Below are 18,205 nucleotides of genomic sequence, written 5' to 3' on the forward strand. Positions count from 1 at the left end.
AAAAAATAGACATTCGGACAAGTTGGCTAGCGGTCGTGCATTAACCCTTGGTGACAACACCTGTGTTCGTCCTAATCGCAACACGTTGAAAGGGCGACGAAGGCAAACGTCCTTAGATAGGTTTCTCTTAAAACGGCCGGCTGGTCGTGAGAGCGAAACAAGAAAAATTAGCTAACCAGCGAGAAACTTAAAACTATGAATGCCGAAGAAACTTTAATTTCGTTAAGTTAAAAATGAAAGTTTGCTTTTAAGACTTTGATGAAATCTAAATTTATCAAAGTCAACTGTTGTAATGAAGGATAACTTATATATCTCTCTCTGGCAAATTCTAGCGTTAGCTGCTATTGTATGTAATTTTACATTTTAATTTATTTATAATTTTATTTTTTATTTGTTGCTTTTTGAAAGCATGTGGTAAGTTAGGACAATAACCAACATGTTCTTTCTGTTACAATATATTGTTTTGAGTGTTTTATTTGCATTTTCAAAGTATGAAAACCTATCAATATATATTTAATTGTTCTATATATAAATAAATTGCACCAACATGCGAGTAAATTGACATACGAGCTCAGTCTCTGAACGCATTAAGCTCGTAAGTCGAAGTATGACTGTAATGACTTTGGATGAGAAAGGCAAGAATTTTACACACATGGTAATGAATAATACCAATGATTTAGAAGCTTCTATATCATTGATAATACAAAGAGTGACCAAATCGAAATTAAACTAATAACAAACTAATAAATCAAATGAGATTTAGAAGCAATTACGCTGGACCCCTGTATTAAACACCCATTAGACATGACTTAAAATAACTAGACGAGATAGATTTTGTCGAAGGTTGGTTGAACTAGATTCCTGCTTTGAAGCGGCATGGTGTTTTCTGATTTTAGTATAGCGATTTACTATAGTTTTGAGTAGACTGTTGGCATGCACTGTACATGTAAAACCTTGATGGAGGTTATGTAATAAAACATATATGTTACTGTCTGTGATGTTACTTGTTTAAAAGCTCTCTGTGTGATACCACAGCTCTCCATGTGTGAACGTAGGCACTTTTCTGCAGCAATTCATATTCGGCCTATCAATCTGGTCACCAATCCTCCTCTGTTTTTAACTGAGATTAGGGCTATGTCATCACTATTTCTACTTCCCACTACTTCGACATCGGTCAAGAACTTGATACGCTCATCACATTTGAGTTAGAAAAAATCCTCATCACCGAACTCCTCATCTTCACCTTCCTCAGTTTTGTCTCTTCTTTCTTTTTCTTTCTAGCCAGAGAATGTAGCAGGAGTTGGCCAGTTTTTTCAGCCCTGCTCACATCCAGATCAATACAGTTAACATTGGGATTTGGTGTGATATCTGCTTTTATGAACAGTGTTCGAAGTGCAGATCTAAAGCACTGCACATCCGGGTTATTGTTATAGCCACCCTTAGATCGTATTGTGGAAAACAGAATCTCAATGTGATCCTGGTTGATCTTAAAGGTTAGGAAGTAGTTGATTTAAGGGTAGTTGCTGAAAAGATATTGAGCAATGTCATGTACAGATTTGTCTGCTGACTCAAAACCAATGACGAAATGATGATGATTTTCCTATTATTTTTCACTAGCAGCTTTCAGCTTGGTGTCTTTAATCGGCATAGATAGCTTATGATATTGTTGAGAACTTCTCGTTTTGAGTTGAAGTTCTGTTTTGTTATGGGCAATTCAGGATATACCTGGGGTGTTGTGGTCTCTTCTGATGACATTTCACTAAGAATTTGGTCTTATTGTTACGTTTATGACTTAAAAACTAGCATGCCAAGCGTGCTTCCACTACTAAACTTATTGCTCAAATGAAGGCTTTGATGCTGTGATGCACATCACTGCGATGTAACGTCGTGAAAACAACAGCCAATTATTATTAGGCCTCACTTTTGCTCCATTGTATTGATGGCTATTCCCCAATCTAGGGTTTACTATAGCTATGAGTATGCCTATTGGGTTTGTTTGGAAACAAGCGTTTTTGTTTCCGGTTTTTGGTCACGAGACTCTGTGAAACTATACGACACTGCCAACAACGTCAACTGTCGTTGTGAATGCACGACAACACGAAAAGGGGATGTCAACGTCGTGAGAGCTTTAGAACTACATCCTCGAAGAGGTAGCCGGAAAAGCGAAACTGATACATGAACTAACATATGCAACTCCGCAAAACCAACAGTTTGTCAAGACAGGCTACCTAGGTACCTACGGTAACAACGTCAGCTGTCGCTGTGAATGCGCGACAATACGAAAAGGGGATGTCAACGTCGTGACAGCTTTAGAACAACATCTCCGAAGAGGTAGCCGGAAAAGCGAAACTGTTACATGAACTAACATATGTATGTAAGCACTAACCATGGCATTTATGTAAGATAACTTAAATATGTATATATTAGATGGTCTATGCTAATACGTTGCTAACGCAAATAGGACTGCATCAGTTTCGTTATGCATCAATTGCAGGATTAAACAAAATACAGCTACGACTTGGAAAATCCCACAGCTTTCGCACACGCAGATTTACACGTAACACGCTTGTTGTTATTTATTACTAACATTATACTTATGTTCTAATTTTAGTATGCGTAAATTTGTAATAATCTTTAGATGACAATTTAAAACGCCGCCTATTCTTGACATATTTAGCTTGTAGTTGTTTTAAATTTGGCTATTCGTCTGTTAGTTTTGGCCATGTTGTTATTTCAGGCATGCATCGAAATATGAAAGAATGCTGTCATGAGTGGTTATGGGGAATTCATGTTATGCATAAATAATCCGAATTCACACACAGGATCACTGTTGAATTTGCTTTGTCTTTTTATTTTGATTGGTTTCAGTTTGTGCACTTGCGCTTTGAAGCGAGAAAGCTGTTGCTACAAATTGTTATTAATATTTGACCAGTGTATTCAAAGCATTGTTATAAAGTCCTAGACATATAGAAAAATAGCTGCACTCAACATTTACTCTAATTATTGAGTGGTGAATGGATTATTTGTTGAGGGAGAGATGTCCAGTCTAGTCAGACCTGCCAACCCAAGAGTGGGGCAATGCGTGAGATTTGGTTTTGGGGCAATTGATGTATCAATGATAGTATATATAAAATTGTGGAAATTGGAGCAAAAATCTCACGCATTTCTCACGCATTTTCATTTTTTCTTTGGGGTGATTGCATGAGTCTCACGCCCAATGTGTGAGAGTTGGCAAGTATGAGTCTAGTAAGCTTTTAGGAGAAACATCAAACAAATCGCTTACTACTCATGATAGCCGTAATTCGTAATCCCTTCACTTAGTTCATTAGTCAATTGTCTAAAAATAATGAGTGCAACAATTCTTTTGAAGTGAGACATAATTTTACTCGCGTTGAATTTGTACCTTTTACAAATTCAACTCGAGCAGAATTATGGTAAAAACTTCCAAAGTTTATGAATTTGTTCAGTTGGCTTTGAGTTTGTCACCATGAGTGCTCAAAAATAAAGTCAGCGTTTTTGTGATAAGCAAAAGCTATCACAATAGCTGTCTCCGTCAAACCAAAGATGGCAATAAAAATTCTTTTTTGTCGTTATACTGGTTGCTCAACCACTCCAACATTCAACTAAAACAATTTTAGAAACCATCCCAATAACGCCAGCTCCACATCCCAGTACATCAGCACCTGCAACTGTGGTTATTTTTCCTGATCACAATTTTAGTTTTCCTAAGTGCTTCACTATTGGGAAACTGGTAACTGTAGCTTATGAATGCGGAGCATAGATAGGATCAATTGAGAGGACCAACGATCATCAAAATGACATACATACATGTTAATTTCATGACTGCCACCTCATATGGAACCTACAAATGGCCTGCCAAGGACAAGCCTCAACTCGTTCATGCCAATTTATTTTGGCTGCGGTGCCAATTTTAAGCCCTTAATGTTGCTTCGATCATACAAATTTGAAAACTCCAAAGTTATTAGCGAGCAATACAAGAAAAAGGACTTTTAGTTATGTTTTTTGGTTTTGCTGCTCTCGGAAAGAATTTTATCATAAATTTACATTTCTATTAGTCATAATATTCAAATGTTTTTTGTCTTATATTATCTTGTAATTAAATTTATCAATTACTTGTAATAAATACAGTTGATAAAGTTCTGTAAAAAGTCAATATCTATAGAGAATACATGGTGGAAAAAGGTGTGGTGTCCAGAATTTAGTGTCCAGAAGGTGTGGTGTGTTCATTTTTTGCTAGTACTCGGTCTAGAGTTGGTTAAAACCAGTCTATATATATATACATTGTATATATATATATATACAGTGAAACATGGATAACTCCCCCTCGCCCTCGGATATAGCGAACACATGGCTAACTTGAATGGATTTGCTTGGTCCGTTCCCACGCAATGACAAATGGCTCTATATAACTCGAACTCAACACTGTTAATTCGAACTGTTTTTTGCCCAACGGCTACAGAAACGGTTGCTATCGCTTTAGAAAATCACTTTATTCCAAGCCATAGAGGTAAACCTCAACTTTTTGTAATTCATAAGCGTCGTTATTACCTCCATCGGCAAAATATTTTTGTCAACGACTTTTCTAAAGGTTTGGTGAAATTTGATTTATACTGCTATACGATTAATAGCACGGGCTAGCCGGGTCACGCGCGCAAGGATTTTCGCCACGCACATACAAAACAAAAACAGCATGTTGTTTTTGTTTTGTATTTGCGTGGCGCAAATCCTTGAGTGCGTGACCCGGCTAGCCCGTGATGAATAGTTTTCCGACGTTGATTCCGTGTTGAATCAATGTCGATCAATCAACTCCACTGCCATGAAATATTAGTGGAAGCTAAACACCATTAGTGGCTACCTATAATAAGCAGCGAATCAGTTCTATGTTGTTCCAACAAAAATCCGCCATGACTTATGTTCATCAAATTTAGTATGCAGAATATATAGAATTCGCTATTTACAGTTAAAGCTGCTTCTTTATTTTATAAGTCGACAGTTTAAATAGACAACTAACAGAATTCTAAACAATAATATTTATCACAAAAGGTTAACATAACAAATAAAAGTTACACCCTTACTCGAACGATCATTCATGTTCGTTGCTCGGTCACACTCAGCTGTGAGTCTTGACAGTCGAACACAAGTCATGACAGTCCATAAATAGGGAGGTTCAGATAGTGAAGTAGGAGAGGCTCAGCTGATGATGAAGGAGGTTCCATAGGCAGTGGGAGGAGAGGCTCTGCAGGTGCAAGATGATGAGGCCGATAGAGGTTCCACAAGCAGAGGATAGAGGGGCTCTACAGGCAGAGGAGAGAGGAAGCTCCAGAGACAGAGGAATGCGCTTCAACAGGAAGGGGGAAGAGGGAGTCTCAGCAGGCCCTTAGAACATCAGTCATTGGAACTGTTTTCCTTTATAGATATCTCTGTTAGCCTGAGAGAGAGTGTTTAAACACTCAGGTTCTGTCTTTTATGTTGCAGAGGGCTAGCGATTAATTGAACTTGTCTTATGCATGTAATGAGAGTGTAATGATTGAAAATGATGGATGACTTAATTCCAATTGTTTTGGTCATGTCTGGTAGAGGTCTAATTTTATTTTAGTGGTTTTCTGGCAGGCCAATTGATGTATTTTTCGTCATAAATCACTTCTACTGGAGGTTTTTAATCCGCTTGTAGATTAGTATATAATTACTGTCTTTATTACTGGTCCTCTGATGTATTAGGTGTCATATTCAATGTAATATTGAGTATATCTTTGGTGGTTTAGACATTTTTCCGTCACACTATCCACTTTTGTTAATACTTCCAAGCAACTATAACTATGCGGTGATTGAAATCAGATATTTTTGCTGATTTGAAGTAATGTTAGTATTACTTTGGTCAAGTAGCCTTTGTTCATCCTAAACCTTTGCTTGAATCATGTTCTCCGTACTAGCGTCTCATCTAACTCAGGTATCGTAGTTATGATTTCAGTCATTGACTTTTGGATGCATTCAATAAACCTTTAAACTAATAAATGTGTTCTCAAGGTAAACAAAAACCTCGTTTGATTGATGTTAAGCTAACTTTAGGTGAGAGCTTCGGATATCTTTCACGCAGATAAAAACGTCGTTTACTACTTATCCAATCCATTTACACCTAAATAATATTGATATAATACATCAAAGCGAATGAGTGTACAGAATAACTTGAGGAAACAAGTAGGCAAATGTCTTAGATAAAGCTGATTGATCGTAAAGCTTCCCGGTTACCGCTTTTCAGTGTAGATCCTGTCCAATAATTCTTTTCTGCCCATTTCCTGTTTCTTCTCTCACAAGTCTTCATTGTCAAATAGCGCACGCTTCACATTCTATAACACCTTCCTTTCGACTTTTTTCTCTCGGGTGTGGATACATCTGTAACAATAATCATGAATTGCCACAAGCAGTCAGTGTGCTGGTGCCTGTATTTTGGTAGGCTGTGGGATTGCATGTCCTTAAAATACATGCTCCAAAAATGCATTTCAGAACATATGAAATATTAAAGTGTCAACTATGTGTACATATCAATGTTTGTTTCTCTTACTATTCTCATGAACTAACCTTGCCACCGGTCATGTCCATTCACTTTTGTTCGTTCAATTTGATTGTCCACTATCAATGAGGAAGTGTTCATGCAATACATAGAATTGATGACGGGAGTCAAATATATGATGAAGAACATAACTGATTTTGAACCTGCTTGCTGTATTCAAAACGCGTCATGATTCTCTGCCAATTACCACTGTCATATACATGTATTTGATTTCTTTATATTCTTTATAATATCAAATCATTGACAATTGTGTATAGAGGATAAATTAATGTTGATGAACAAGCTTAGGACTACATGAACCATCCTTGCATATCTCATTTCATAACAAATATATCATGACCTTGTGTCACAGGTACCTCTATAAATTTTCAGCTAATCATGTATCTATCAGCCTCACAGACCTGCCCTGTCCAAACTTTTTTAATCAGTAAACATTTAAACAGAAAACATTATGTTTCCATAGTCTTTTTTTCTTTCTATCAAAATTTTATCAAGCATCGGCCAAATGACTATATTTTCCCTGTTGTAGGTTTTCTCTGCAGATATTGTGAATTCTTTATCGTTTCCTTGCCGCATTGTCATAGGAGTAAACATAGCGGACCGACAACCAAGCATATTGGAAGCGAGGTTGTCTAGAAATAAATATTTTTCGTCAGCATCTCTAATATTCAGCTATCACTCATTAGCTCATGTCATTCCTCTACTTTGGTGCTTTTTTGCTCTGCTTCCAGCATCATTCATTTTTTACAATCTCTCTCCAATTTTGCATAACATCTGTGGTTAATTATCTTAAAACCTGTCAAGCTGGTTAGCAATTATCTGATGAAGAAAAAATACTGCAAAGAAATGTAGAACTAATTAAATATAAAAAACAAGATATAAACAAGATCAAGAAATAAAAGATATATCGGTGTATATATGTACATACATATATCTATATATATCTCTATGTTAATGTGCATGGATGTGTGTAGTTCTAGCTACAGCTCTTAAAATCTTGGAATAAAAAATCTGTATGCCAGAAGATTTGATCTCGATACCTCCGGTTCACCAGTCCGACACCATACCAATTAAGCCATGCGCGCTTGATTGATTCATTAGGCGATTTATGTTGCTATATGGGAGCAAATACACTATTGTTTCGGTCACGACGCAAAGTGATGGCGTAACATCATGGAGAGGGGTAGCTCTTATTAGTAAGCTTACTCAAATTATTTATCGACATAGTGCAGGATAATAGCAAGTGGCAGACAACTCCCATTTTCATTGTTTGTAAGCGGATTTTTGACACCTGGGCAACGTTGGGTAGCACAGCTAGTGCTTCTATATACTCATATATATATATATAAAAAATTGTTTCCTCACCCGGATACCCCGTATTTGTGGTAAATTCTGCTCTAACTCGGGTCTCCTACCAGAGACCTGGGAGTTTGAGCACTCGCCTCAAGATCTTAGCTGTTCCCAATAGCGCACTTTTCTGCAACTCACCTGAGTTGATTGCTGTTGGTATTTGGGCAAGCCACATTTCATGCGCCAGTGTTATTGCGCCCAGTGCCCCAATGACTACTGGGATTACAGTTGTTCTTACATTTCAGCATTTTTCAATCTCTTCTCCAAGAGAGAGATATTTCTCTACCTTTTCTTTTTCTTTTCTGGCTATATTGTAGTCATAGGGTACTGCTATATCTATTATAGTAGCCCTCTTGTTCTTGTCTACCACCACTATATCTGGTTGGTTTGCTAGGACATGCTTGTCAGTTCGGATGTAAAAGTCCCAGAGGATCTTAGCGCGGTCATTTTCATTGACCTTACCAGGAGCGTCTCACCAGTGTTGTGGTTTATTAAGGCCATACTCATCACATAGACTTCTATACACAATACCTGCGACATGATTATGCCGCTCAGTGTCTGCGTTTGCTGCTAGCTGCTTGCATCCACTGATGCTGTGTTGGGTGGTTTCAGGTGCATCTTTGCACAGTCTGCATCTAGGATCGTCCCTAGTGTGATAGATTTTTGTTTGGAGTTGCCTTGTTGGGAGCACTTGCTCCTGGGCTGCCATGATTAGCAACTCTGTATTGGCCGTTAGGTTTACTTTGTTCTGCCACATATATATATATATATATATATACATATATATATATATATATATACATATATATATATATACATATATATATATATATACATATATATATATCAAATTTAGCGTCTCTGGTTGAAACCTTTTTAACCAGAATTCAATAAGAAAGGCCGAGCGATGCAGTTATCGAAAGCGCCCTCTCACACACCTGACCATTTAATGGCTACCGAAAAGAAAAATGAAATTTTATTTACTATTATACAGGGCGTACATACCTTTGGAGTAACGTGACTTTAGCTGGTACATGTAGCGAATAAAGCAGCGAGGAGGTAAAAACGTATCAAAGTTAATTATGTTGCTGTACACTTGAAGGTTAATTTAATATGTAATGAGATGGAATTTTTAGCAGGCGAAAAAAATTTGTCTAGTCCTGTCCAATTTTTCTGATTTAAAAGAAAAAATGCTGGTGCAATGCAGAAAACTGCTAGCTAGCTAACGCTTGTAGAAGGATCCAGAGAAGGTGCTACAGTAATTTTTCTTGTATGAGGCGTGCACAAGAATTAATGTAACCATACGTACAAAGTTTGTACGTATTTATACACTAGAGGACAGGGCTTTAACAAATTTCAGAAAGTAATGTGAATGCATCAACTATCTTGAGTAGCTAGTTATATGAGTTACATACATACGATGAGTTGTATTCACATAGGAGATAACAAGCCCATATGCAAAGACATGGTTAAACAAGAAAATAAAACAAAATCAAAAGGAAACAAATAAAATGAATAAAATATGAAAAACGTGCCACGCAAGAGATAAATAATATATATTATACATGTATTGTTTTAATGTACCATTCCACATCAGTAAATTAAACACTTGAAACATTTCTGCCAATGTGGGGGAGTTCTGTATCTTCTACCTCCTCGCCCTTACTAATTGGTTGCTCCTTTTGAATGTTGATCGCGTGCATGGCCTTCTAACTCTTTCAAATCTTCAGTCGTAAGCTTCTTCTTGTGCTTGCTTTAATGGAGTTCTTGTTTTAATAATAATTGCAAATGCTGATTGGTTGCAATCATATTCCTTGACAATGTTAATAATACGGGTGCCTTCTTCTTATTTACGACATCCAACTTTGTTGACATAGAAATCATTTTTCCTTCGTTTTGTATCAGTCTCAGATTCTATAGCTAACGAATTAAATGTAGATACTCGTAGTTATATACGTATGCTGACTAGAAGTTTATAGTAAAAGATATTATAACGCTACAAATGAATATTTCCTCAGCCTTGAGTATTTTACACGAAATTTTCCACATGGAATTCTGACATGAGAGAAGTCAATCATCGCGTCTCTTCTAAACGTTCTGAAAATGTTTTCGGCGTGCTATGTTTCGGTGTCTTTGTTTATTTCGACTTGCGTTATGAGCACACCGACCGCCAAATTTTAACTCGGGCGAAACTTTTCTCACAATCGTATGGTGAAATAAAATTCGTATAGCGAGGTGAAGATCTCACAACGTTTGACTTCGTAAGGTGAAAAAATCGTATATCAGGGTAATCGTATCTCGAGGGTACACTGTATATATATATATGTATATATATACAGTGTACATCTATACATATATATACAGTATATATATGTATATATATATATACACACCTACAGCGAAGCTCGGATAAGATATACTTCTAACTTCACGGGACCGAGCGAAAGTGTTCGAGTTATCAGAGCGTTCAAATTATCAGAGCACTGTCACAAGTGCATGTATTTATCAATAGATACATGTACACATACAAACTATATATAAATTAAAAGCATAGATTGCTTGTTGCGAGTTAAAGGGCCTCATGTGAAGTTTTAAAAAATTTTGTCAGAAAGTATAGACATTTTTCTATCACTGCCAATCGCTAGAGATTTGTTTGTTGTTTTAGGTGATGTAACAGCCAGGACGTTTTCATGGTAAAATTGGCAAAACTTGATCGCGGTTAAAAAAGTGAGAAAAATGACATCTTTATCTCTTGAGCGTTTTACCGAGATCAATTTTGCTGATTTTACTTTAAGCTTATCTGAAAGTTACCTCGCTTTTCCTTGCTTTCGAAGGGCTATCGCAAAGCGAATGTTCGGTAAAATTGGATTTTTTGCAAACCTTTAGAGAAGTCGTTAACAAAAATATTTGGCCGATGATGGTGATAACGACGCCTAAGAACTGCTAAAAGTTGATGTTTATCTCTATGGTTTGGAATAAAGTAGTATTCTAAAGTGATACCAGCTGTTCCGGTAGCCGTTGGGCAAAAAATGTTTGAATTAGTGATGCTGAGGTTGAATTATCTAAAGCAATTTATTATTGCGTGGGAACGGACCAAACAAATTCGTTCGAGATAACCGTGTGTTTGAGCTATCCAAGGGCGAGTTAGCCAAGTTTGACTGTATATATATATATAAGAGTATATATGAATGTGTATCTGTATATAAGTCTATATATATAGTAACTAAAAGCAGGTGCAAAAGCATATAAAAACCTAAAAGATAATTAGTGGAGTATGAGATAGTTGAAAAGAATATCAAGACGAAAGTAAACTTTTAGTAATAGCGCTAATACTAAAAGTTTACTTTCTTAATTTTTTTTTCAAATAAATCTATATATGTATAAATGCATATATAAACCTACATATACTGTAAATCCTCTAATATGGTGGCGGTCAATTGGAGGTAGCGTTCAAATAGAGGCTGGCGGACTATTTAAATAGCTCGTCAGAATTTTCAAAAGATAAGTTTAGCCTTTTTATGGGTGAAACGGATGTCGCCTAAATTTTGCTCTTTTTTTCCGGTGGATCGATATTAAACATTTTGAATGCAGTAAATCTGCTAACTTACCTCTAACTTGTCAAAGATCTCTTAATAAATAGTTCATCGAGAAACTGAGAAATATCTCTACCAGTTGATATCTATTGCTTGCAATTGACCCGTGATGATATTATAGCCTGTGTCCTTTTTTGCAATTTGTTGGAAATTTCATATTTTATTTCATTCCAAATTTGAAGGCATATTTTTATTTTATATCTATATTAAATGTTGTTGAATAAAAGCTCATTGCACTCACTGATATGTTTGCTACAGTGTGCAGCCAAAACTAACTTTTTATGTACAATGGGCGTCGTAGTTATGAGCATCGATTCATTGGAAGCCATGTTAAGATAGCCGCAAGGATGCTATTAAATAACATGCTATAAATCTGCATATTTATAAGTCATACAATAATAATATGTTAAATGATACAAATGTATATTCATAACCAAGTGACATACACAAACTATACTTATATTACATGCAGAAACAAAAATTAATGTTTTTAAAACAAAAATATTTTTCTCGTTTGCTCGGATAGCTGTGTTCTGATTGTTGCTTTCGATGGAACGAACATCTTCTCGTTGTCCAATACCTTTAACAATATCTTCTGTCCTTCTTGACTACAAGGAATTTACGACAAGGCACCCACTACATAAAATATTTAACAGCAACAATATCAAAATTAGCTACAGTTGTATGAACAATATAAGAGAGTCCATCAATGCTCACAACAAAATTATACTGACTGCCAACACCGCAAATGAAGACCGAACATGCAACTGTAGAAAAAGAGAAGAGTGCCCGATGAATGGAGAATGCCTGAAAACATCGCTAATTTACCAGGCTACTGTAAAAACCAACACCGATTCACCAGACCAAACATACATTGGACTAACAGAGAACACTTTCAAGACGCGATTCACTAACCATAAAGCTTCTTTCAACCACCCATCTAAGAGAAACTCTACTGAATTAAGTAAATATATATGGTCACTAAAGGACAATAATACCAACTACTCAATATCATGGAAGACCCTACGACATGCTAAAGCATACAACACTATCTCCAACAAGTGTAACTTATGCTTATGGGAGAAATTCTTTATTATTTACAGACCATCACTAGGCACTCTTAATAAACGTAACGAGCTATTATCATCATGCAGACATTCATCTAAGTTCTTGCTACGTAATTGTATCACTTAACTATTTGGCTTTTGGCTTCTGTACACTCATCCAATTATCAGCTAATCTAACTCTAGTATTTATTACTGGTGTATGAAATTCATTTTAGACATTTTATCTGAAGAGTGTGATACTTATTGTATCACATGAAACTATTAGTAATAAAATGTTTAACTTATAGAGTGAAGTTCCACCTATACATATTTTATATATATATACATATATACAGTCAAACATGGATAACTCGTCCACGGATAGCTCGAACACATGGTTAATTCGAACGGTTTCTTTGGTCCGTTCCCACGTAATGATAAATTGCTATAGATAACTCGAACTCAACACTGTTAATTCGAACTGTTTTTTTGCCCAACGGCTACCGAAACGGTTGTTATCGCTTTAGAAAATCACTTTATTCAAAGCCATAGAGGTAAACCTCATCTTTTCGTAATTCATAAGCGTTGTTATTACCACCATCGGCAAAATAATTTTGTCAACGACTTTTCTAAAGGTTTGGTCAAATTTGATTTATACTGCTATACGATTAATAGCACGGGCTTGCCGGGTCACGCGCGCAAGGATTTTCGCCACGCACATACAAAACAAAAACAGCATGTTGTTTTGTATGTGCGTGGCGAAAATCCTTGAGTGCGTGACCCGGCTAGCCCGTGACGAATAGTTTTCCGACGTTGATTCCGTGTTGAATCAACGTCGGAATGTTGAATGTTTAAAACGTCTTGAACATTGTTTTTATTAAACGTATACGTTGTCTTAGCTAAAAAAACTATTCATCGTTTGACCTAAACACAGAATACGTGTGTACATTCAATAAGTATCCATTCAAAAAGCGTGAGTGATATACAATGTACCGTTAAACCTCGTAAAACTTTTAATTGAACTGCCTCGGAGTGTTGCTCTTAACGAATCCCAGGTAAAGTAAGGGATTTTTCTTTGGTAACTTTTTCTTGAAGTTGCATAAACTTCAAGAAAAATCGGCAAAATTGATCGTGGGTAAAACGCTCAAAAGAAAAAAATGTCTTTTCTTTTGAGCATTTCAACAACGATCAAGTTTTGCCAATGTCAATCTAAAACAACGTCCTGGCAATAACATCACCTCAAACAACAAACCAATCTGAAGTGATAGAAAAATCTCTATACTTTTTGATAAAAACGTTTTAAACTTTACATTAGAAGCATTTAATTTGAAACAAGCCATTTGTGCTTTTGATTTATATTATAGTTTGCATATGTACATGTATCTACTAATAAATAAGTAAATACATGGACTTGTGACAGTGCTCTGATAACTTGAACGCTCTGATAATTCGAACACTTTTGCTCGGTCCCGTGAAGTTCGAGTTATCCATGTTTGACTGTATATATATATATATATATAGCCAATGGCGATGATGTACCGATGCTAGCAATAGCTTAAATATTAGTAAAGCATAAATAAAGTGAAGATTCCCATAGTGTAGGCCTTTCTGTGCAAAACACGTTTGATAAGCCATCTTCTCCAACCAAACATTTTACCTATATCTACCAGGGTTGAAAAAAACTCATGATTTTTTCCAATAAGATTTTGGGAATAAATCGTGAGTTTAAAAACCAATAAAAAAATCTAATTTCAATTTAAATCAATCATTTTTTGCTTTTTGATGAATTTAACTCTTTTCGCTTATTTTTAGCTTAAATCATTTGATTTTTGATGCCAACTTGGATATTCACACCTGTAAGACCTAACATTAGTCTGATTTTTTTTCATTGTGTTTAAGGGCTCCTATGCAACCGTGTTTCATTCTAATCAATCTGTCTGCTACAGAAACATGGCCGCGGCAAATGGTGGGAATGGTTTTCCTGGCAGAGTAAACAATGCACCTCGAGTACCAAATCACCGTGTAATGGATCGTCCCATGTTCCAACATGATTTTATCAAAACTAAAGAATTTCTCAGGGCAGAAGAGAAAATAAACCAGCGGGTACTTAACGCTATGGTTTTCTCAGGTCAGTGTTAAACACGTTCTTGCAGAGTTACTGATTTGTATAAACTAAAACCCATGTTACTTCATTTTTCTTTTGTAGAAAAGTTAATTATTTTCAAATAGCTAGTTTATTTGATTGTGGTGACTTCTTACAGACTTTTTGTATTTTATTTTTAATGGTTCCTATTTGTTTTCGTTATTTTACTTTTGTTATTTTATTTTGCAAATTTGTTCTTATTCACAGGACCAACAGGTGCGGGAAAGACTACAATTGCCAAGGAACTTTGCACTAGTATCTGGTCTTATGAAGGGAATCCAACTGAAGTTACGACAATATTCAGAGAGCTGAGTTGTACAAGTCTAGAGTCCTTCTACGGCCATTTAACTCTGTTCTACCAAGACTTGGAAATCACACAAACAAAGCTAGAATCTAACTATGCAAAAGGATGGGATATACTAGAAACAATGTTCAATGACCTCAACACAGTCTTCCCTAACTATACAAAGATAATCATTCTTGATGACGCTGAGGAGCTCAAAGATATCCTAGACATCCTTGACCATCTTTGCAAGGTTATCAACCGAAATGATAACATCCAAGGTTGTTGGAAGTTTCTGGTGACATCTCAGAGACGCGTATCATATAGCAAGGAGTTTGAAGGTATTGGGGGAGATAACTTCTTTGAAGTGGATGGATTTGCAAAGGAGGACATAAGACGGCTGTTTAGGTCTACCCAGCTGGACATAGTGACCATCGATGAAATTGTTGCAGTTTTAGGCAACCGACCGCTTGCTCTTAATATTTTTAAGAGCAATTTGAAATCCAATCAGGTAGGTTTTTGATTTTGTAGCCTTGTTAGTGTATTTTAACAAAGGAATTTGTAGTAGGTCACTCTTATTTCAGCTGTGCTTTTGTTTGATACGCTTATTTTGGGGTTCCTTCATCCAGCCTGTATGTTATAATATCTTTAGAGTAACTTCACTCACAGCCCATATGTCATGTTTACTGGGCTATACCCCACCCTTTCTTCATTTTATGATTGCATAGGTGTGAAAGCACCAAGCCCAGATGTAATGTTTGGGAGGTGCTATACCCAGTCCACCTTTAATGACTGAAGCAATTAACGGACTCATTTCTTTACATATTTAATAGCAAACTGTTTCAACAGAGGCTGGCCAACTGTTTTTAATTGGCAGATTGATACAAGCTTGAAATCTATCTGTATCCGCTGCAGTGGTGATGATCAACAACTGTAGAACTAATTTCCTGTTATTGTGTTTATGTACGTTAGTTACCCCCAATTTCAGAACACTCGGGATCATGTCTAAGACATATACAGTCAAACATGGATAATTCGTCCACGGATAGCTCGAACACATGGTTAATTCGAACATTTCCTGTGGTCCGTTCCCACGTAATGATAAATTGCTATAGATAACTCGAACTCAACACTGTTAATTCGAACTGTTTTTTTGCCCAACGGCTACCGAAACGGTTGTTATCGCTTTAGAAAATCACTTTATTCAAAGCCATAGAGGTAAACTTCATCTTTTCGTAATTCATAAGCGTCGTTATTACCACCATCGGCAAAATATTTTTGTCAACGACTTTTCTAAAAGTTTGGTGAAATTTGATTTATTCTGCGATACGATGAATAGCACGGGCTAGCCGGGTCACGCGCGCAAGGATTTTCGCCACGCACATACAAAACAAAAATCGCATGTTGTTTTGTATGTGCATGGCAAAAATCCTTGAGTGCGTGACCCGGCTAGCCCGTGATGAATAGTTTTCCGACGTTGATTCCGTGTTGAATCAACGTCGGAATGTTGAATGTTTAAAACGTCTTAAAATTGTTGTAATACGTTGTCTGAGCTACAAAAAACTATTCATCGTTTGACCTAAACACAGAATACGTGTGTACATTCAATAAGTATCTATTAAAAAAGCGTGAGTGATATAGAATGTACCGTAAAACCTCGTAAAACTTCTAATTGAACTGCCTCGGAGTGTTGCTCTTAACGAATCCCAGGTAAAGTAAGGTAATCTGCATAAACTTCAAGAAAAAACGGCAAAATTGATCGTGGGTAAAACCCCAAAAGAAAAAAATGTCTTTTCTTTTGAGCATTTCAACAACGATCAAGTTTTGCCAATGTCAATCTGAAAAACGTCCTGGCAATAACATCACCTCAAACAACAAACCAATCTCAAGTGATAGAAAAATCTCTATACTTTTTCATGAAAACGTTTTAAACTTTACATTAGAAGCATTTAATTTGAAACAAGCCATTTGTGCTTTTGATTTATATTATAGTTTGTATATGTACATGTATCTACTAATAAATAAGTAAATATATGGACTTGTGACAGTGCTCTGATAACTTGAACGCTCTGATAATTCGAACACTTTTGCTCGGTCCCTTGAAGTTCGAGTTATCCATGTTTGACTGTATATACTTTATAGGTTGATGATGAAGCGGAGATTGTTCGGAACCTTCTGCGTGATATAAGAGTTCAAGCTGAGGCACTTGTCGAAAGCGGGCAGGAGAGACGGGAGAACTCTGTCTTGTTCGCAATAAAGATCAGTATTGAGCGGCTGGTCACGGAGTTGCCTTTTCCAGATGTGACGATGAAGGTCATCAAAACTCTCCCCATGTTTAATGAGAAAAATTTGACTATTGAGCTTCTTGTTTCCTGTGCTGAGACCTACATTGACAACCCTACGCAGGTGAGTCATGAGCTTCCCTTCACAGAGTCTGTTCTTGAGCTAATTGCTGAGACCTGCTGTGGCAGCATGCAATGCCTCGTCATGAATGGAGTATGATCTCTGCTTGCTATTTATTAGTTTCTCTCATGAGTTCTCAATCATCGAGACATGGTCCTTGACACCAACTGCATATCAGATCAAGTACACCGGCATAGGTGGGACCATTATGAAAGATTCGCTGGGCTTTCCTAGCTTCTCTAAACTCATCTCCTAGCATTCTTTCTGCTTTTTAAGAATACTGGTACCCTCATAAATATAGGTCCTCTAGTTCTTTCTGACAGTGGCAGAATTTTCTCAGTACTCTAGTTTTTTGGGAAAATTTGTCTGAACGTATCAGTGAACATGTTTTTATAACTATCTAACAGCTCTGAGCTAGTGCATTATCGTAGACTATGGCCTCTCTTAGCCATATATTCTCAAGTCTGCCAGGACAGTCCTAAGTGAGTGATAAATCATAGCCCAGATATACTGCCCTGAGCAGATGTTTATATATCCGTAGACAACCATGTGCAGGTGTTGGTTTGGATGTGCATAGGCAGCTGAGTATAACTTTAGACAAGATAGCTTAGCGATGCTGCTTGTTGTAGGCCAAGGAGATTATTAAAAACCTGATGAACCGATTAATGGAGCGAGGACACTGCACTAAGCAACTAGAGGGCAAGGTTCCACTCTTCAGTCTCCACCGTCTTGTGAAGCAAGCCTTCCAGCTCTTTTCCGAGGACAATCATCTGGACTTAGTAAAGTTAGCTTAACACA

At 36.6% G+C, this 18,205-nt stretch overlaps 1 protein-coding gene across 2 annotated transcripts in view; it reads left to right on the forward strand.

Annotated features, from left to right (window-relative positions):
• The first annotated feature begins 2,315 nt into the window (after positions 1-2,315).
• The window catches only part of LOC137401541 (uncharacterized), a 40,702-nt gene continuing 24,812 nt past the window's right edge, over positions 2,316-18,205 (forward strand). For both annotated transcript variants that reach the window (XM_068087949.1, XM_068087951.1), the window contains exons 1-5: positions 2,316-2,370; positions 14,525-14,706; positions 14,929-15,515; positions 17,147-17,410; positions 18,037-18,191. In XM_068087949.1, coding sequence (XP_067944050.1) covers positions 14,529-14,706; positions 14,929-15,515; positions 17,147-17,410; positions 18,037-18,191 — 1,184 coding nt within the window. In that variant the 5' untranslated portion in view covers positions 2,316-2,370; positions 14,525-14,528. The remainder of the gene's footprint in view (positions 2,371-14,524; positions 14,707-14,928; positions 15,516-17,146; positions 17,411-18,036; positions 18,192-18,205) is intronic.

The sequence above is a fragment of the Watersipora subatra genome, chromosome 8, assembly GCF_963576615.1.
Source record: "Watersipora subatra chromosome 8, tzWatSuba1.1, whole genome shotgun sequence".
Taxonomy (NCBI): Eukaryota; Metazoa; Bryozoa; class Gymnolaemata; order Cheilostomatida; family Watersiporidae; genus Watersipora; species Watersipora subatra.